This window comes from Acomys russatus, chromosome 22, assembly GCF_903995435.1.
Source record: "Acomys russatus chromosome 22, mAcoRus1.1, whole genome shotgun sequence".
NCBI classification, from domain to species: Eukaryota; Metazoa; Chordata; class Mammalia; order Rodentia; family Muridae; genus Acomys; species Acomys russatus.
In genome coordinates, this window is record NC_067158.1 from 6924706 (window position 1) to 6947245 (window position 22540).

General features: G+C 37.9%; 1 protein-coding gene across 1 annotated transcript in view; it reads right to left on the reverse strand.

Moving 5' to 3' along the window:
- Positions 1 to 22540, reverse strand: part of Usp34 (ubiquitin specific peptidase 34) — a 172477-nt gene that overhangs the window by 38348 nt on the left and 111589 nt on the right. Inside the window, exons 42-57 of the mRNA XM_051164973.1 lie at positions 20594 to 20777; positions 19878 to 20038; positions 16505 to 16570; positions 13319 to 13465; positions 13176 to 13232; positions 13013 to 13090; positions 12436 to 12530; positions 9502 to 9674; positions 8394 to 8547; positions 6320 to 6398; positions 3762 to 3815; positions 3571 to 3666; positions 918 to 982; positions 752 to 827; positions 611 to 658; positions 440 to 505 (exon numbers count right to left, since the gene is read on the reverse strand). Of these exons, the coding sequence (XP_051020930.1) occupies positions 440 to 505; positions 611 to 658; positions 752 to 827; positions 918 to 982; positions 3571 to 3666; positions 3762 to 3815; positions 6320 to 6398; positions 8394 to 8547; positions 9502 to 9674; positions 12436 to 12530; positions 13013 to 13090; positions 13176 to 13232; positions 13319 to 13465; positions 16505 to 16570; positions 19878 to 20038; positions 20594 to 20777 (1599 nt within the window). The remainder of the gene's footprint in view (positions 1 to 439; positions 506 to 610; positions 659 to 751; positions 828 to 917; positions 983 to 3570; positions 3667 to 3761; positions 3816 to 6319; positions 6399 to 8393; positions 8548 to 9501; positions 9675 to 12435; positions 12531 to 13012; positions 13091 to 13175; positions 13233 to 13318; positions 13466 to 16504; positions 16571 to 19877; positions 20039 to 20593; positions 20778 to 22540) is intronic.

The window sequence follows — 22540 nt, forward strand, 5'->3', positions numbered from 1 at the left end:
CTGCTTCCCCAAGCACTGGGATTATAGGAGGGCGCCACTGTACCGGCTCACCAGCCTAACCTAAACACAAAATATAGACATTATATATATATATTCTGTTCGAGACTGGCCTTAACTCATGATTATTCGGTTTCTCCCACCTGTGTGCTAGGATTACAGCTCTGCAGGATTATGTCAGACTGAAATGTTTTTCACACTTGTGTAATGCTGGAGGGTAACAAGACTATGAAAATGAGTTAATACTCAATGTCCATCACGGACCTGAAATATAAGCTGTGACTTTTTAAGTGATCAAACATAAGAAAAACTTACACAAGATCTTATGACTCATGATAAATAAAAACAATTTTCCCATCATCTAGGATTTAAAAGAAAACAAAAACAAAACAACCTTTCATATCGAAGAACTTAAGCTGTGCAATATCTGTTGTCACCTTACCTCACAGGCTGCTTGACTATTATTAAATTGTTTCGTCAGTAGCTCAATCCACTGAAGCATTGTTGGCTAAAAAGAGAAATGAAAAAATGTGACTCAAGACGCAGACTTTAAGTCAATGATAACAAACATAATTAAAACTTAATTATGATTAAATAAAACTTAAAGACATACCTTCTCTTTTGAATGAATGAATGTCTCTAAAACAAAGGAAGTACTTAACTGTTAAAAAAAAAAAAAAGATACAATTAAACAGGAAAGACTCAATTACTAGAAAGCAGTAACTATGACAAAGCTATCTAAGCCTCTCCTCACCTTTGCTGTCATTAGGGACACAGCCTTAGGGTCTGGTAATGTACTTGGAATACAGCTGCACAGCTGCCACATAAACCTGGAGTTCAAAAAGGGTTAATTTAATTCTTACAGAAGACTTTCTTTGGGAAAAAAAGGAAGGAAAAAGACTAAATTTATACAAACTTACCCAAAATATGTGTGTTCAAAAATGTTTTTGTCTTGCAGAAATTGCATGTTGTCATGCCAAATCCACTGGAGAAAAGAAAGTAAGCATTTATCAGACAGCAGTTTATTTAATATATTTTAACAATATTTTTATTTACACCAAGAAAAGGCATAGCCTAAAAACCTACAAAAATAACAAACCAAAAAATATGCATTTAAACTCATGTTGACTTTCTCTCCAAGTATAAGAAATATAAAAGTAGTTACTAGGGACTGAGACTGTCTCAGCCATTGAGAACAAATGTTATTCTTGCAAGAAACTGGTTCAGGTCTCAGCAATCCACAGGAAGCCAGTGCCCTCTTCTTACTTCTGTAGGCACTAAGCACATACACAGTGCAATACACAAATGCAGGCAAAACACACAGAGGAAAACAAAACAAAAAAACAACCTCTTAATTTTAAAAGAAAGTTGGTTACTAACTGTACCCTTTTTACAAGTTTTTATTTGATGTGGATGCACATATTTGCATGGACACATAATGTGCAGCCCTTGTGTACTTGTGCCCACAGAGGCCAGAAGAGGGAGTTGGAATTCTTAAAAGCTAGAGTTACAGGGGGCTATGAGCCACCATGAGGGTGTTGGGAGCCAAACCCAGGTCCTCTGTAGGAGCAACAAGTGCTCTTAACTACTGAGCCATTGTTCTAGCCCCACAACCTTTTAAAAATTGTTATTTATCTGATTATCTCAGTGATCACGGGGGTTTTTTTTTTCTTTCTTTCTTCTTCTTTTTCTAAATCACCGGATTTTAACATTAGTTATAAAGATTTTGAAGTATAAGCTCTGAAATCATGTCTAAAGAGCAAATATGTAAGATAAGAAAATGTGAGGCTGGAGAAATAGCTTAGCAGTTAAGAGCACTAACTGCTCTTCTACAGGTCATGAGTTCAATTCCCAGCAACCACATACTGGCTCACCACCATCTATACTGTGATCTGATGCTCTCTTCTGGCCTACAGGTATACATGTAGATAGCACTGTATACATAATAATAAATAAATCTTAAAAAAAGAAAAAAGAAAGAAAATATAGTAATACTTCATTTTGGTAAAGACAGGTTTTAAAAGCGGAAAGGTATATTCAAATATAAAAACAAAAATTCTGTAACAGATATATTATTTAGACATTAAACAACAACAACAATTTCTGATTAGGCCAAATAGAACAATGCTGCTATTTTTGTGTCCTCTTATTACTTAGAAAATTCTAACAATTCTTCCAGCCTTTGTCAGATAGCTCTATAGTAACAGTAACTTTTGGTACTGGGGGCCTTGTGTAGCCTACACACTTGGCCCCAGCCTTATAACTTCATTTTATTTTCATTTCCTAAATTTTGAAACAGTATCTAACACTGTAACTGCCTTAACATCAAAGCAATCCTCTGTATGTCCTCCTTAGTGTTGGTGTAACAGACACGTACCACCATATTTAGTAAGTGGGCTCATTCTCAGTTGATGGCGCTGATTCAATTCTGCACTGAAAGCATTCCTCTATCTCTACCTGCCTTCCCAGCCAGCTGTTTTAGGGCTACAGTTCAAAGTAACTGGAAACTTAAGGCTTAGTCAGTGAATGCCTCGTGCCCACAGCTTTTGAGTATTTGTAGCCCCTGGATGTCTACAATGCTAAGAAGTCATAACAGCATTCTGCTTATCTTATTAGAAACCTTGACAGCAAGAAAGCCCCATGTCAAGTTTTTTTTATTGTTTTGTTTTTGCAAGTGTAGCCTTGGCTGTCCTGGCCTTATTTGTAGACCATGCTGGCCTCGAACTCAGAGACCCGCCTGCCTCTGCCTCCCCAAGAGCTGTGACTAAAGCTATGTGCCACCACCACACCCAACTCAATTTCTTAAGTCTAGTTCTGATCTGACTTCTAGATCCATGTTTATCTCTGGTAATCTAGTGAAAGTCAGGCTCGTAGTTGTAAGTTTCTGGGACTAGCTAAGCACTGTATGTCTCACAGGTAAGAATCAATGGTGGTGTTCTACTTGTTTCTCTGATGGTCCTTTTTGTACTTTATCAAGAAAGACAGTGTGTTTAAAGTAAAATGGGTGTATGTTTAAATGTTAAACTACTATGCTGTATTTTCAAATCTTCCCTAATCATTGTTTAACCTCATGTTCTGGCTTTCTTCCTCAACTCACTAAACATTACAGCACTTACTAAATACACCAATAAGCACTGTTTTGCTTAAGGAATTGAAGGTGTTGTGTGTGTGTGTGTGTGTGTGTGTGTGTGAGAGAGAGAGAGGGAGAGAGAGAGGGAGGGGGGGGCAATAAGTGTACATAAAAGTACAGGCACTTTCAAAGCCCAGAAGTGGGATACCATGGAGCAAACCACTGGTGGCTGTGAGCTCCCAGGCAGGTCCTGGGAACTGAGGTTGCGTTCTCTCCGAGAGCAGCTGATCTCTTCCCTGCTGAGCCACATCTCCACAGCGCCTCCCATGTATTTTCATTCACATACTGTAAGTTAGTACTGACATGATTTTTTTTGTTAACTATGCTAAGACACAAATGGATTACAGATATTAATGCTGCTCTGCTTGTGTTTATATTGAAGTATTTCTTACACAAACACCTAACATAATTTAAACAATTTCTAAAATCAAATTGATTTTTACCTCTAGTAACTCTGATGAAACATCAAATTTGTACTCTCTGCCATTTTCTTCTTCTGGTTCCATGCGTTTATAAAACAGCATATACGCACTATGAGTCTTTACAGAGCAAGAAGAAAAACACTTAAATTTTTGACAAAGTATAATTTAAAATAAATAATAAAAACCTTAAATTACATATGAAAAAAGATCACCTTTTCAAAGGAGAAATCCATAAATTTATCTGTAACCGAATCATAGGTTTTTGTCTACAGAAAAAAAAAATTACTCAGTAAGATTTATATATACATTATTTCATAAATGCCTATGTAAAACTTCAAAGCAACCTTGTAAATAACTTTAAAATAACAATGCATTCATAAAATTTCAATACAAATACTGGAAATGTATTTCAGTGGTAGATACAGCACTTGTCTCTTGATACACACTAACACACACACAAATAATAGTAATAAAAGTATCCAAAAGAGCTTCGAATATGTATCACAGTATTAAAGCGGCCGCCCAGCACATATAAAACCATGGTGTGAGCTACAACAGCTATGAAGGGGGGAAAAAAAAAAGTCCTATACATTTCACAAATTTGGCTAATATATCCTAACATCATTGTGCAAATCTTTTACGATGCTGAATACTAGAATTGTGATTTAAAAATGTTACAGTAACAAAAAACAGACAAAATAAATGAGAACACAGCAAGGATAGTTAGTATGGGCCTTATTTTTCTGAATATGGTTAAATGAAAACAAGTACTAAATATAATATATATTACAGATATTACTGAAATAATTCTTAATTGTATTTTTGACTAAAAAAAAAAAAAAACCACTTTAGGTATTAGCCAAAATGTTAAAACTGCTTGCCCTGACAGTTTTCTCTGAATATTCCCCACTCCCTGCTTCCATAAGTGTTTGCAGACCTCTACTGCTGACCCTAATTCAAAAGTCGTGATTGTCATCTTCAATTTCCTTCTTGCAGCTGCCAAGACTTACAGCTTGCCTACTGTGTAGCTGTGTAATTTCGCAGAACTGACTGTAATGATCCTCAAGGTTAAAAATATTTTTCTCAAAGTACTTAGCCATTTACCTCTTTGAAAATAAAAAATGTGAGTCTCAGAGCTATACCTTTTTACAGATGAAATGGACATGTGAAAATATAGATGAAGAATGTAACTCAAGGCTGGCAGAAAAAGGGAGAGAAAGGAAGGAAGCCGACAGGGATAGCCTAGATTGGAGTAGTACAAGACAGACTATGAGACATAAAGAGGCTATCCGTTTCAAATAAAGCCAACCAAACATGAAATAAATGCAGAGAGCACTGGAAGGCTTCTGAGACCACTAAAAGCTACCTATAAATGCCCAGGGAAAACTGAAGTGCGAGACAAGAAATGAAAGGTTTTAAGAATACATTAATGATGATAATAAGAGTCAGAGGCAAAAATTCTTGAGAACAAAGACTCAAAATGTTCAAGGTACTAGACCAGAAATTTGGAAAACTATTGGATAAAAGAAGAAATCTGACTGGGCATGGTGGTGCACACCTGTAATCCCAGCACTCAGGGAGGCAGACGCAGGCGGATCACTGTGAATTGGAGGCCAGCCTGGTCTACAAAGTGAGTCCAGGACAGCCAAGGCTACACAGAGAAATCATGTCTCAAAAAACAAACAAACAAACAATGTTTTCTAGGAATAACATCTAGAGATGCATCTGGTTTAGACATAGAAGACTATTCAAATTAAAAAACAAAACAAAACAACACATTTCCAAAAAAACCCAACAAAACAAAACAAAAAAACAAAAACAAAACAAAACAAAAACAAAAAACAAAACCAAACCACATTTCCAAATTGTAAGCCTACTATTGCATTCAGACTGTAGATAAGAAGGAATGAGAAAGCCTTTTGTTAAAAAGTATCTATCTAGAAAAATTTTTAAATAACCAGTTTTTAATTTTAAAAATTGTATTGCTTACTTACAAAATGGAACTGACTTCTAATAATTGAATAATGAAACTCAATGGTTTTATTTTTGTCTTTTTTGTTTTATTGTTTCTTTTTTGTGCATATTATCTCACTATGTAGGTAGCCGTAGTTGTTCCGGAACTTTCATTATAGACAGGCCTTGAACTCACAGAGATCAATCTCCCTCTGCCTAGGATTAAATGTGTATACCATCACTTTCAACCCCAAGAATGAACTCTAACTCTATGTCAGGTTGAGTCTTCCTTTTGGAGCACTGAGCTCAGACCTCAAGTCCTCCAACACCCTAGGCAGCTGTACCACCACTGCACTGCACTCAGGGGAGCAGCCAGAGACAGAACACTATTCTTTTGCTACATTACTGGTGTGGCCCAGGTTGCTGGCTATAAAGAAACAATTATTTCACATTATTGGAAATCAACTTCCTTGTGTTAAGATTTTCCAGATTATGCCAGTAAAGTGTAAATTCTATTTGCTCTAATCCCATATGCTTTTTAAATAACTAGTATGTTTAATCATAATTACACAACCACTACAATTCAATTTCTATCTTATGATTTAATTTTTTCATCTTGCTTTCTTTATCAAACTATGGCTAAAGGCAGAAATAGCAATTTTTAAGCATTTTTAGTACCTGGTGTATACTGCAAACACATAAAAAATCAATCTTAGACTGAATAATAGCAGGTGTAAGGATGTTAAGTGAGCATATTAATGAATTTCCTGATACCTAGAAAGGCATAAATCAGCTACAGTTACTAAAGCATACTTACTGTCATCTCACCACCAAAGCATTCAGAGGCAAGCTGAGCAGAATCAAAAGGTTTTACCTCAGCATCATTAAACAGATACCTAAACAGAGTACACGGCACTGGTCAGTGTGCGTATTGGGCATCTCCAGGAAAGAATTAGTCAAATATAATAAGAGCAATTCTAGTAAGTTCTTGTTTTTCTGACTCTAATCTAGAAACTAGGAGTGTAATTTTATAACAGCCAAAACCACCATCAAAATCTGACACACTGGGAACTGTAGCTCAGTGACAAAACATCTGCCTCACATATGTGAGACAATGAGACCCACACGCACTCTGACAGGTCCATTAACTATTCGACATTAACATTAATAGAGATAATGTGCTTAAAATCTAACATATAAAGTAATTAGATAGGAAAGATTAAGCAATGTGATAAGATAATAGACATAACATTTTAAAATATGAGCACAACGTGATATACTCATGGAAATATATCCAAGTGGATCAAAAAATATATAGAAGAGGTTGGATGGAAGAAAACAGTTAAGTGGAATAATAAAATTATTTTTGTTTTTCTTTTTTTCTGGTTTTTCAAGACAAGGTTTCTCTGTGCAGCCTTGGCTGTGCTGGGCTCGCTTTGTAGACCAAGTTGGCCTTGAACAGGGATCCACCTGCCTGTGCCTCCCGAGTGCTGGGATTAAAGATGTGTGCCACCACCGCCTAGCTAATAATATACTTATAATTACTCTGGCCATGATGTCTGAAACAATTAGAAATAATAGCTAAATGTAATTTTTCTGCTAACTGCCTGCAAATCAATGATAGGAGCTATGTATGTTGTCCAAAGCAGTATTTTCAACAATTATAAGAAGGCCTAAGCATGCATACAAGGATACTTCCTAAAGACACAGAAAGACTGAAAAATAGTCATTATTTGTGGTGGATCCTAACTTGATTAAAAACTAAATGTATAGAAGTAATGAGTTAAGAGGAACAAAAAAAAGAGTATAAATGTCAGTAAGTAACTTCTAAATAACACGGAGAAAACATTGTAACCACTGACAAGAGGCAGAGCTTCTGAAAAAAATAAACAAAGGAGTAAGATTTGGTGGGTACTGCCTGATGGTAGTGGTGTACACCTTTAACTCCAGTACTAAGGAGGCAGACACAGGCAGATTTCTGTGGGTTTGAGGCCAGCATCATCTACAAAGTGAGGTCCATGATAGCAAGAGCTGTTTCACAGGTAAATTCTGCCGCGGAAACAAATAAACCAAAACAAACAAAACATACTGGTGGGTACAATTTTATCTATGAACTGCTTAGATTGTTAATAAAAAGCTCATTTTTGAAAGGAAAGCATTTATCAAATTCTCAAAATTTACAGCAGGGCATGGTGGCACACGCCTGTAATCTCAGCACTCGGAAGGCAGAGGCAGGTGGATCACTGTGAGTTTGAGCCCAGCCTGGTCTACAAAGTGAGTCCAGGCCAGCCAGGGCTACACAGAAAAACTCTGTCTCAAAAACCAAGGGAAAAAAAAAAAATCTCAAAATTTTATACCCATCCATAAATTTAAAAACTTATTTCTATTCTTTTGAAAGTTGCCTTTGGGGGCTGGAGAAACGGCTCAGAGGTTAAGAGCACTGGCTGCTCTTCTAAAGGTCCCGAGTTCTATTCCCAGCAACCACATGGTGGCTCACAACCATCTATAATGATATCTGGTGTAGGAAGAACACTGTATACATAATCAATCAATCAATCAATCATTAAAAAATGAAGAAAGAAAGTTGCCTGCTATTAAACATTTTCTTTTTCTGGACCACCAAGATGGCTCAGAAGGTACAGCCACTTGCTGCTAAGTACAACAACCTGAACTGGATCCCTCGGACAACACAGCAGTCTGACTTGGATGCATCCACCTATCTCCCTACCATACGGACAAAACACACACACAAAGAATAAATGCAGTTAACATTTTCTTTTCCTAATTTCATAGAAGTTTTCAGAAAACTAAAAAATTCATCAGAAGTATTCTCATAAGCATGTATGCTTAAAAAGTGGGAAACGTTTTTTAGAAAAACATTTATAACTTACCACTTATTGTTTTTATAAGCATGTGGGTTGACTATATCTCTGATGAAGCTATAGTAGTGCCCACCATCTGCTGTTCCTGTGTGAACAGTCACTCCGATCAAGTCATATTCATAGCTCTCTGTGTCTTTCGAATGATCACTGACTTCTTTAAAACCTGAAAACACGAGATAATAATGGTAGTCATTTTGAAAACACCTAAAAATATCATTTTAAGGTTACTTTCTATAGCCAGGAACAGTGGCACCCGCCTGTAATCCCAGCACTGGGGAGGAAGAGGCATGAGGCTCTCTGTGAGTTCGAGGCCAGCCTGGTCTACAAGGTAAGTCCAGGGCAGTGAAGGCTACACAGAGAAACTCTGTCTTGAAAAAACAAGCAGACAAACAAAAGATTACTTTTTAATAAGGTTTTATGTACAGAAAAAGAGATAAAAACCTTTATATATAAGATAGTTAAATAAAGACTATTTGTTAGGCCATAACCTGATACAAGAAACATACAATTAACTGAGAAAAAATTAACCATGCTTCATCTCAAGAAAATCTTAATTCCCCTGTGACACATTCATTGTATCTGGCAACGCATTACAGTTTCAGGTTCAAGGTAAGACTTACTAACTAGACCTCAGTTTTTCAAGGGCATAAAGTCACTGGAAATAAATAAATAGCTAGAACATGGTCCTAGAAAAGTCAAAATATTTATTAAGTGAGTAAATATATTAACATTGTCTCTAGCAAAATTTCCTTTCTGGAATGGAGAGATGGGTCAGCATTTAAGAACACGGCCTGATTTTCCAGAGGACTGGGCTGGATTACAACACCCAAATCTGGGTCACAACCATCTCTACCTCTAGTTGCAGGGAATCTAGCGCCTCTGTGGTATTGTATGTATGTGGTGCACAGAACACAGAAACAACTCTTAGTTTGCATTTTTCATTTCCCATTTTGTGAGGCTAAGTATATACATATTAAAAATACTTTTTAATAAAAAACTTCTTTTCTAAGATTTTATTTAATTTTGTGACCCATGTAATTGACATTAACTTTTGTCCCTCCATCCCATTTCCTTGTTAACAGAGACTTAAACAGAGAACTGAGAAAAACAAGCTTACCTTCTTTCCTGTCATTCTTCCCCATCAGGAAGTCTTCTGTATAGGGTGTCATATCCAAACGTAAAGGGAAGGAAAAGTGTGTGTTCACTTTCTCTTTCATCATGGTGACCATATTAAATGTGTATCTCATAGTATTGAAACTCAGAATACGAGGTAATTTCTTAAAACAAGCCCTGAGAGGTAGGGGAAGATAAAACTTTGTTAAATACCTTATTTCAAATACACCTTAGTTCTATTTATAGTTGTGCCACACCTACCTGAATAATCAACTAAAAGTAGTAATTCTAAGCTACAAAATGCCGTAGTGTGTGTGACTGAGGTGTGGGGGTGTGCACTTACCCACTGAGTTGTTTATGTTAGGAGTCATCTATTGTTCTCCATTTTATTTCTTTAATAGTTAAAATATTTTACTCACTTTTATGACCGTGTGCGTACATATGTGTAACTCTTGTGTCTGTGTGTAGAAGGAAAGCATGTGCCACGGCTCGGGTCAGAGGGCCATCTGCAGAAGCTGGTCCTCTATTTCAAAATGTGTGTCCTTCCAATGATCAAACATAGGTCGCAGGTCTTGGCAAAAACTGCCTTCACTCATTGAGTCATCTTAGTGGCATTTTACCTTTTTGTTTTGTTAAAGAAAGGGTCTTTCAATGAATCTAGAACTTGCCATTTTCACTGTTGGCATCTTCCTGTTTTAGCTGTACAGCACTGAGGCAGCAGATGCACATGCCCATGCTGATTTTTCACATGGGTGCTGAAAGTCCAAACTTAGGTGCCCTTGCTTACACAGCAAATATTTGTACTCTTTGAGCTAGCTTCCCAGCTCAGTTTTAAAAGCTTTAAAAAATATATTTATTTGTACTCTTATGTATGTACATGTATGTGAAAATCAAGAGTCAACTTTCAGGAGTCTGTTTTCTCCTCTCACCCTGCTGAGGCACGGCCTCCTGTTTCTGCTGCACTGTATAACAGATGGCCTGTAAGCTACCAAGTGATTTGCCTCTTGTGTAAGGAGTGCTGAGATGAGAGATGCACACACCACCATATTCAGAGTTCTTATGTGGGTTTAGTGGGTGAACCCAGGTCTTTAGGCTTGCACCATACTTTTATCTGCTAATCCATTTTACTGGCCCCTCTAGCATTTGAACAGTCAAGGAAAGGGCTAGGAAGACTGCATGGTTGCTGAGACACCTGCTATGTAACATGAAGCACTGAGTTCAGATGCCTAACATTCACACAAAAGCCTAGTGCAGTGGCATGTGCCTATAACCCCAGCACCAGGACGAAAGAAAAAGGAGGATCCACGTTCAGTAAGAGACCTTGTCTTAAAAAACAAACAAACAAACAAACAAACAAACAGGATGGAAATACCCAACATCGACCTCTGGTTTCCACATACACATGTACACTACTACACGCATGTACACTCATATCATATAAATACAAATTAATATAAATTGTGAATTATAAAAGACTAGAAATACATAAAAGTAAAAGACTATAAAATTATATAACTTGATAAAGGCAGTTAAGTTTTATTATGGTTTTTCTGTGTATGTGTTTTTCCAGGCGAGGTTTCTGTGTTTAGCCTTAGCTGATCTAGAACTCACTCTGTGGACCAGGATAACATTAGATTTAATTTTAAGGTTCATGTTATCTATATTTATTTCAGTGTGACTGTCTATAGGCAAGCCATATGTGGAGGTATTCAGAGGGCCAGAAGGACCTTGGATAAACTGGAGATGAAATTACATTTTTGGGTTTGTTTTGTTTGTTTTGAGACAGGGTCTGAGTATCTAGCCCTGGGTGTCCTGGAACTCAGTATATAGACAAGGCTGGGTCTCAAACTCACAGAGATCTGACCATCTCAGCCTCCTAAACACTGAGATCACTCAGCCACGGTAACACACAGGTAGTTACAAGCCATGGGGTATGGGTACTAGGAAATGAACTCAGTCTTCTGAAGAAGAAAAAAATACTATCGTCTACAGAGCTATCTCTCGCGCCCCTATTTTTGTATTTTAATTGTTTGCTTGTGTGTGTATGTGGGGGCAAGGGGAACGCAGAAGGGTGCGTGTGCGTGAGTGTAGGTGTTCTCAGAAGCTCCCATGGAGCTGAAGTTACCGATGACTGTGGGCCATTCAACACAGGGAAGAAGTAAACAAAAGTCCTCGGCAAGAGCATATGAACTCTTCACTAAGCCATACATACATCTAATCCCAGTTAGGCTTTTTTTTTAAAATTAAATTTGAAGTTAGAACTTTTATTTTCCAAGAAATAACATTATGTTGTAGTAACTATATTTAATCATGTAAAATTCTGAAAATACTTCAAAAATAAAAAATACTGTATCATTATCTAAAAAATAGTCACTAAAAACTACACCTCAGAATGGTGGCGCATGCTGTAATCCAAGCATTCAGGGAGGCAAAGGCAGCTGGATCTCTGTAAGTTCAAGGTCAGCCTGGTCTACAAAGTAAGTCCAGGATAGGCAAGGCTATACAGAGAAACCCCGCATCAGAAAAGAGACAGAGAGACAGAGACAGAGACAGAGAGAGAGAGAGAGAGAGAGAGAGAGAGAGAGAGAGAAGAAAAAACAACAACAAAAGAAACCTGCAATAGCTCTGAGTCAGTGTAGATGGACACAAATACTTAGTCTCTTTATCTCTCATGTGTCTATCCTAAGAAAACCAGACTTCTGCAAAGTTTAGAGAGTCCCACTTTCTACCCTACTGTATGTGTTAAACTTCACCAAATAATAAATGTTACTGAGTGATATTTAGCTAATATTACCTGAATCCCTCTATTTTACTGTTTTTCACATTTACACACAGTTGTCATGAAAGGCCAATATTGGCTTATCCTAGCTTTAGTTTGTCTTTTAATTCCACTAAGTAGTTTATTAATATGGTAACAATTATACTTCAAAAAGCATACCTTTTTTCAGCTCGGACTTTCTTTCCACAATGAGAGCAAGTGTACATATTGTCCCCTTCTAAGGTGTCTTTAATAGTGACTTCATCAAGAGATTCCTGCATATAAGCACACATTTGGAAGTTGACATGACATATAACATGCAATATGGTCAGAATGTACAAATGAAAATCAATATAATTATTTAAAAATATTTATCTATTTATTATGTATACAGTGTACACCTGAGCACCAGAAGAGGGCACCAGATCTCATTCTAGATGGTTGTGAGCCACCATGTGGTTGCTGGGAATTGAACTAAGGACCTCTGAAATCGCAGACAGTGCTCTTAACCTCTGAGCCATCTCTAGGGCCCTTAAATTTCATTTTTTTACAAGAAGCAAATTCAAATTAAATTAATTGTTTTCTCATGCTTTAAAAAGATATCGACATTTTGACTGGGAATTAGCCAGTTATATGGGCTCTCTTTAATACTTATTTAAGTAGCAAAAACATGAAAGAAAACACATGAAAACAGCGCGTGCGCATGTGTGTGTATGTAAAGAATAAACAACCTCAGATTATGTACGGTATCACTCACATAAATATTCTTCATGTCTGCCACCTGGCACCTCACAGTATAAAACTCTTCAGCAGTCTGGCTGACATGTTCACAATCCTGCATGAATCAACAAGTGAAAATTAGCAATTTATTATAAGCCCCCCCCCAAACCTATAAAGCAACAACAGACAGATATACTTACCAAGGATACAACATTGTTTGTAATTACACCTCCAAACAGGCTTTTGACGGTATTTTTCTTTAGTATAAAACAAATCAAAGTCAGTGATTAAAATTTAAATCGGTATAAATCTCAAGCAAATGTTTCCATATTCTGGTACTAACCAGCTCTGGAGACATCTCTTCAACTTTAGTTATCAGGTCTGTGAAGAACTCCGTCATATCCTTTTGCTCCCCGGTATTAAGAGGCTGCTTATCCATGGTGTAAGTTTTACAAAAAGGTCTAGGGTTATATGCTTTGCACTCACTCTCCTGTAAGAGAAAAGGGACAGGAGGAGGAAGTTTCAAGTAAGAAGTTGCCAGAACAAAATTCTTGAATGAACAACAAAAAAATTCACACAGAGTAGAACATACCATGATGCCACTACCTGGAAGGTTGAGGCAGGATCATCAGAAATCCAAGGTTAGCTTTGGATATACAGAATCAGAACCTCCTGGGTACACATGAGAACCAAACTATCGAAAACGACACACACACACACACACACACACCTCTGCCCTCACACAAAATAAGGTAAGAACAAAACTCAAAACAGCAATGCAGGCAATACGCATATGAAGGGCGCCCGCCACCGCCACCACTAGGTTTCCTGCAGCCCGCACATCTGTTCCAGAGCCGCACATGTTAGGACTGAAGGAGCATACTCCACAAGACCCAGCTGAAGAGGGCGTTCCAGACATCCCTTCACTTCATTTGTCTGAGCTGAATGGTGTTTTCAGTGTGATGGTCCTAATACTGAGATCTTAAGTTCACCTAATGAAATTACTATTGCAACTCAAAGAACTCAGACTTTAATTTTAAGGCATAGCATAAACTTTTGCAAGCTGATTACGTTTTATGTAGACTGAGCTTTAAGAAATGTTATTTAAAGCAGCTCAGATTAGAACTGGGTGGGGCAGTCCATTCCATTTAATCCCAGCACGCGGGCAGCAGAGGCAGGAGTGCTATTGAATGTTAAGTCAACCTAGTCTACAGAGTGAGTTCCATGATAGCCAAGGAAACCTTATTTGTGGGGGTGAGGCAGCGTCTGGTTTTGTCATTTCAAATGTGTCCTATCGCTCTTAAAAGGAAAATTTAAAAACCAGGGCATAGTAGTGAGGTGCCTATATTACCAACATTCATATAGCTGGGACAGGATTTTATTTTTTGCTTCCCTGCCCCCACCCCAGAGACAGGATTTCTCTGTGTAGCTCTGTACACCAGGTTGGCCTTGAACTCACAGAGATCTGCCTGCCTCTCCTCCCTGAGTGCTGGGATTACAGGCGTATACAACTGCATCCTGCTGGGACAGTATTTTAAGGACAAGGCAACACTGTATCCCCAAAAGAAAAGATTAAAATTCAGCATCAAACAAATGTATTTTCTATTTTGTTTGAAAAAAGAAAAGAAACACATTTATCCAGTCTTAAAATACAGAAATACTTATGACATCATCTCTCCTGAAGATTATAACAGGTAAAACTTTGTATCAGAGGTAGAAGAGAAACATGGAAAATTGAGAAATATTTTACTGCATCTAAGATCTCTAGTTGGTTAAACAATAGGAAGAAAATGGGAAGGAAGAGTGGTAAAGGCAGGAGGGATGGATTAATAACCAACAAGTGGAAAAGCAACTAGGCAATGGGCTTACGGTGGTCAGGGTGAAGCTGGGGAGGCAGCATGCATAAGATCCTTAATACTACCCATAAAGGACACTAAATGTTTTAAAATAGGTTCTATCATAAATACATGTTTTGTCCAGTGCTAAATGGTCAGCCCTAAAAATATATATATATACTGTATGTACTAAATAGGTTCTACTTAGGAATGTATATGTATAGATATACACATATATGCACATAATAACAATTGGTTTCTTTAAGAAAGGGACATGTTTTAGAAAGAGAACAGGGACGGATATATGGAAGGGTTTAGAGGGAGAAAAGGGAAGGGAGAAATGTAATTAAGTTATAATCTCAAAAGTGATTTAAAATAACTACTATTAAAAATATTTGTATTTTAAACTGTATGTGTGTGTCTATCTAAGGAAGCCAGAACTGCATCTACAAGCTGTAAACTGACTGATGGGAGTGCTAGGAGCAAAACTCAACACATTTATAAGAAAAACTAAACAGTTTTAAGTGAAGCATATCCATTACTTTTATACCTGTGGAGATAGGACTTAAGAGGGACAGAGAAGACCAGTAAGAAAGCTGGCATAAAAGAGGTAAACCATTGTGTTGGCTAGTTTTATGTCAACTTGACACACCTAAACTCATCTGAAAGGAGGGCCTCAATTGAGAAAATGCCTCCATGAGATCTGGCTGTATGCAAACCTGCAGGGCACTTTCTTAATTAGTGATTGATGCAGGAGGAGTCCGTACATCGGAGTGGGACCACCCCTGGGCTAATGGTCCTGGGTTCTCTAAGAAAGCAGGCTGAGCAAGTCGTGAAAAGTAAGCCAGTGAGCAGCACCCCTCCACGGCCTCTGCATCAGTTCCTGCCTGTAGGCTGCTGCACTGTTTGAGTTCCTGCTCTGACTTCCTTTGATAATGAACAGCAATGTGGAAGTGTAAGCTAAATAAATCCTTTCCTCACCACGTTGTTTGTAGTCATGGGGGTTTCACTGTAACATAGAAATCATAACTAAGACAACCAATGATAAGAAAAAGACTAGAAACGAGTGACAAGTTAACAGGACAAAAGCAACTCATATGTGATTGCTAAAAGTCTATAGAAAAAACAGGAGCATCTGGACACAAGGGGTATGCTCAAACTACTGTACCAACCAAGGACAGTGCATGCAGTAAACCTAGACTCCCTATTCAGATCTAACCTATGGACAGCTCATTCTCCACAGGTGTGTGGAGAGCGGGGAATGACTCTGACATGAACTCTGGTGCCCTCTATTTGGCCACTTCCTCCTGGTGGGGAGGGAGGCCTGGTGGCACTCAAGAGGAAGGGAAGCAGGCTATCCAGATGAGACCTGATACGCTGTGATCACATGGTCGGGAGGAGGTCCCCTTCTGTCACAAACCTAGGGGAGGGAAATGGGGTGAAAGCAGGAGGGAAGTTGAACAGAAAGATACAAGTAAGGGGATAATAATTGAGATGTAATCTGAAAAAAATTACTTAAATTTAAAAAAAAAAAAAAAAAAAAAAAAAAAAGAAAAAATAAGAGAAGTAACTTAAAAAAAGAAAAAAAAAATTCAATTTGAAAACAAGTCTTAACAAAACCAGTACAAAATTTAAGATTTTTAGGTTTTGTTAAAGAATAATCCTTACTTTTTATCTACATTTTTCAAACATACCATTAAATATGTAAACATTTTCTGAAGTTCCAGAAGAGTCGTTTTGTGCTTCATATCTTCCGAATACTGAAAGTCAAGAGAAAACTTGGTCAACACACTAATAGTGGCATGCGGACCATCCTAGCAGACGGACACTATGCTGACTACCTTCCCCGTCACCCTTTCCGCTGTACCCAAGAAAACACCTCACAGTTCACTCATTCATTTACCACTGTATCTTAGAAAATCATACAGTGACAGCCATTATTATGAGAAATTGAATGTAAAGAGGATCCTTTTTCTGTATTGTTGTTGGTTTTTATTTCTTTGGTTGTTTTCAAGACAGGGTTTCTCTGTGTAGCCCTGGCTCTACTGGACTCACTCTGTAGACCAGGCTGGCCTTGAACTCACAGAGATCCCTGCCTCTGCCTACAGAGTGCTGGGATTACAGGTGTGCAACACCACAGCAGGCTTGATACTTGGCTTTTTACACGGCTGCTGGGGGTCAGATTCAGAATCTTGTGGCTTCCCTGGCCAAGTGCTTTGCCGCATCAAGTCATCCTTCCCTTATAAAACAGACAAGGTCTCAAGTGACTTATGATTGTGTGGTGGTCTGAGTAAGGCTTTCCCCCACAGGTTCATACAGCTGCTCAGGCAGTGGCACGACGTTAAAAAATATTGGGAGGTTCAAATTTGCTGGTGGAAGTGTGTCCTTAAGGATTTCAAAAGCCCAAGCCAGGCCAATGGCTCTCTCTTCCTACTGCCTTGCGGATTCAGATGTGTAACTCTCTTGACTACCAGGTTTGCCTGGGTGCCACTAAGCTCCCTGCCTTGAGGATAATGAGATAATCCTCTGAAAGGTTAAGCAAGCTCCAGTTAAATCCTTACATTTATAAAAGCTGAGTTGGTGACGGTGTCTCTTCATATTAATAGAGCACTGACTAAAACAGCCCAGACCTTAAATCCTCCTCCCCTACCTCTCAAGTGCTGGGATTACAGTGTGTGCCACCATGCGGGGGTAAAGGGTTAGTTCTGAATACAGGCCTTTAGGAAAGATCCAAACACATGTCAAACACTGAGCAGACGAAACTAGATTTCAATTCTAGTATTAAACTAACCCTGTAAGGTAGGAATTACTACCATTACAAATTAGCTAGTTCTGAAGCTCCTGAGAGTATCATGACATATTAATTCTACCATTTGTTCAGAATGATGCATCAGCTATTTCTGCCAATCTTGTGGAAATAAAATTGACAATTTTGCTGTTTAAGAACTTGTGAAGGTTACAAAGTAAGGGTTGAAAGAGAAAAATCTGTCCAGCATACATTAAAATTGTATGACAGGTTTGAATAAAAGGATTAACAAATTGGCAAAAAACAAAACCCACATTTTTATACACACACACACACACACACACACACACACACACACACACACACACATTCAATGACAGGCCTGATTATATTATGAGATTATGAGAAATTGTTAAAAATGTAAATTTATAAAATATAACAGATCTAATATATGCAGAAAGCAATTCCAGAACCTGGGAGGTAAGAGCAGTTCAATTTATCCTCAACTATACAGTGAGCCCAAGCCAGCCCAGGACACAACACAGGAGAACTTTTCATAATGATGAAATAAATCAGTGCTTTCTGTTTTGAAACATCCCCCCTCTCTCCTTCTTCCCCCTCCGTCCCTCACTCCCTCCCTCTTGCCCCCCTCTGTAGCCATGGCTGTTCTAGAACTCACCATGTATACTAGGCTGAGTTCAAACTCAGAGACCTGCCCATGTCAGCCTCCCCAGTTGCTGAACTTAATAGGTCAAAACTCAATTTAAAGAAAGAATTATGTTATTTTTGATTCTGTTGTGTGTGTGTGTGTGTGTGTGTGTGTGTGTGTGTGTGTGTGTGTGTGTGTGAGAGAGCATGAGGTGAACACACGTGCCTGTGGGGGCCAGAAGTAGGTACTGGATCCCTTGGAGCTGGAATTACAGATGGCTATAATTTAGCCTGATACGGGTGCTGGGAAATGAGCACTTGTCCCTTCAAATAACGGAAAGTGTTAGCTATCTCTTTAGCTTTAGTCTTGAGATTTAGTTTTTAACTGCAAATGTTACGTAGAAGATCTAATCAAAATAAGCCCATCTTGGTGTTTTTTTCTTCCATTGATGTTATTTATTGATAATGCTAAAAATTTAAGGTATTCCAAAGCATGAACACAAAGCACCAAAAAGTATAAACAAGTCATTATCTAGAAGGGGGCTAAAAAAAAAAAAAATCACTGAAAAAAAAAGACACTTTGATAACTATTGTTTGTTGTTGTTTTGGTTTTTTGAGACAGGGTTTCTCTGTGTAGTCTAGGATATTCTGGACTTACTTTGTAGACAAGGCTGGCCTTGAACTCACAGCGACTGACCTAACTCTGCCTCCCAAGTGTTGAGATTAAAAGTGTGCGCCACCACACCCTGCTACAGGTTTTATAAAAGAAAAAATATAAGTCTGGTGGTGGTGGCCCATGCCTTTGATCCCAGTATTCATGAGCCAGACAATCTGTGAGCTCAAGACTAGCCTGGCCTACAAAACTAGTTCCAAGCCAGCCAGGGTTATATAAGCAGACCATCTCTCAAAAAAACCCAAACAAAACAGAAAAGACCAAAAACAACAATAATACAGATGAGTCCACTCATTTTAGTTTCCAGACTTTCTATAAATAAACACAGTCATTATGGAACTATTTTCAGTCCAACACAATCATCAGTTATCATCAAAACACTGAACTTTTAAATCCAACATAATGAAAAACAAAAACCTAAACTTATTTGAATATAATATAAATTGAAAAACTAAAAAAGCAACTAAAGCAAATTAAAGGATTCAAACAAGGTCTACAGCATATTACAGAAAGAGAAAACAAAAAAAGCGTAAGAGGCCTTTCGCCAAGAGAGTATAAAAAACTTAAAAAACAAAGACAGTTAAATAAGGTTAAAAAAAAAAAAAAGAAAGAAACCAAATGCCAAAAAGAAACAACACGCAACTGTGAAGAAGATGTTACTTATAAGCTCATTTACTTTAAGTAAGAAACTCAAATATTACTCTACTTGATTACTCTACATGATTAAAGCTGTATTTATTTTTCCTGAAATACAATATTAGCTATGCATACTGAACAAATGATGGTGTCCTTTGAAAATTAAAATTATACCATATAAGGAACCTCCAAATAAATGTAAACAAAACTATAATCCACTAAATAGCTAGTCAGGACATAACAAAAACTACGTTTTTCATATGTTCTTGGCAATAAGCAATATTTTATTACATTTGATATTTATATATCAAACACACTAACTAAATAAATATTTAAAATTTGGTTTACACTTTGAAAACTCTACCTTAGCAGTGAAGACAGCCTGCCTTGCCTCAGGTATCATATAAAGCTGTTGAATAGTGGAAGCCAGATAGCAAGTAGCTCCAAGATTAGTCAGGCCAACAAATCGGCATTCTGCGCGCACATCTTCATGAGGCCAGTAGTCCCATTTATAAGGTGCATGGGCTGCTGAGAAAAGAGGGAAGAGAAGATGCCCCCAAACAAACTTAAACATATCTTGCTTTGATTGGCAGCTACTACCTCCATTGATTGCCTAATTAATATGTATAGATTATAATTTAAAATATTATATTAAAAACATTTTAAAACATATTAATCCTAAAAATTCAGATAAGTCATGGCTTTATTTTACTTGGTATTGGCTAACTTTATGGAAAGAAACCTCAATTTTTAAAATATCTAAAGGTTTTCTACATTTTTCTATTAAAGACAAATGCTGAATATTCTACTAACAATGTATGTAAAAAAGTATATTAAAGTGGATTCTTCCTTTAACCTTTTTTTTTTTGTTTGTTTAAAGATTTATTTATTAAGTATACAGTGTTTTGCCAGCATATACACCAAAGGAGGGCACCAAATCTCACTATAGATGGTTGTGAGCCACCATGTGGTTGCTGGGAATTAAACTCTGGACCTTAGGAAAAGCGAGCCATCTCTCCAGCCCCCTCCTTTAACTTTTCACTGAGTTCAATTAATAAGGTTCAAGGAAAGAGTGCTTACACTGCATGTGCTGTGCCATAACCCAGTTGTGCATTAGCCTGTAGTTCTCAACAGACCCTTTCACCATCTCTACTAGTAAGTCATAAGCGGCAGCTCGTGAGGAGTGTGACTTGCACTTGGGCTGCCGTCGGTCCTTTAGACTGGGCAACAAAAACAGAAGATTGAAGATATCTCTTAAAAATTCCTAGGAGGTAAGAAGAAAGCAGGATATAAACTTGGATATCAATTATATTCCAAATATAGTTAACACACAAAATAAACTGGACAATGGACTAACTTACAATTTACTAAGATAATTAGCCAAAGGTTTACAGCAGTATCATAAACCATGTGATTTTTTTTTTTTTAAAAGAAAATGGTATAGAAAGGACCTAGCTTTTACTTTTCCCCTCTTCAAATTTCCTACCTACCCTTATAGATTCTTCATGCACAGCATTATTATTGTCTTTTGTAAATTACCAAGATATTCTATCCAGGCCCTGTTATTCCTTGTTTGCTAAGTCCATCTGGTTAACAGTAAGAACAGCAGCACCGCATGCCAGTGAGTGCCAGTCATGCTTCAAAGTCCACAGTACAAAGCACAAACATTAAGAACTTCACTAGTAGCCAGGCAGTGATGGTGGCGCACGCCTTTAATCCCAGCACACGGGAGGCAGAGGCAGAGGCAGCCAGATCTCTGTGAGTTCAGAGCCAACCTGGTCTACAGAGTGAGTTCCAGGAGAGAAAAGGCTACACAGAGAAACTCTGACTTAGAAGAAGAAGGAAAAATAAGAAAGGAGGAGGAGCAAGAGGAAGAAGGAAGAAGAAAAAGAAAAGGAGGAGGAGGAAGAAGGAGGAGGAGAAGACCAACAAGAAGAAGAACAAGAAGAACAAGAAGAACAAGAACAAGAAGAAACTTCACTAGTGGCAGACATCAGTTAGGGTGGAAGCCATTTTCCCACTACCTGCTTAACATTTACCGTAAGGCAGACCCAAATTTTCAGATCCTCATTCACAACAGACTTTACTCCCTAATTCAATCTGTGTAATACCTTTTTGAGTATAAAGCAGAGATGAAGATTTTATTACACACATTTTAATACAGACTTAAGCACAATTAGAAAAAGAGTTGCTTGGAAGGATGTGAGGCACAAGCCAGAGCATGAGTGTAGACTTCTCAAAGATGAGCTTACCCAGATCATCTTTTCCACTTTTCCTTCTAAAAAACTTTTTTAATTCACTGACTGAGAACTCCATTACTGCGTAACTGTATTATGACTATGTCTACCCCTTATGTCCCTCTCTACTCTACCCACCTAACGTTTACTCATCTTGCACATGTGTCTTCCCAATTTCATGTCCTGTTCCCTCTCCCTCTCTCCATACAACCCCCTCTCCTCTCTCAATGTCTCTCCCTTCCTCCCTTCCCCATGCTTGGTTTTTCCAAGACAGGGTTTCTTTGTGCAACCATGGCTGTACTGGAACTCACTCTGCAAACCAGGCTGGCCTTGAACTCAAGAGATCCCTCTGCCTCTGCCTGGGATTGGATCCTACAGACATGGGTGAAGGCCCATCCTCACTGGAATCAACTATTAACTGGCATGTTCACTTACTGCTTTCTAATTATTTTTCCTTTGTTCTTCGCCATACCTCATAGGATGGTGGACTAGATTAAGATTCAAATACCATCACTCGCTAGTAAGACTGACATTGGGCTGCAGTCTGAAACATGACTAGTAAATATTTTCCTACATGAATATCAGACTTTCTTCCCTTAAGTGAGAGAAATGGCTCACTGTACCTAACTGCATGTAGTTCACATGAAGCATGTTCTCCTTTTAGAAATCTTGAATTTCAGTAACAGGAAATATAGGACATTATACTTTGTCACATTAAGCACGAGAGAATTAACTATGTTCAATGCCACTATAACAGAAACTAGACATGAGTCCGTTGAGTCCTGTGAGT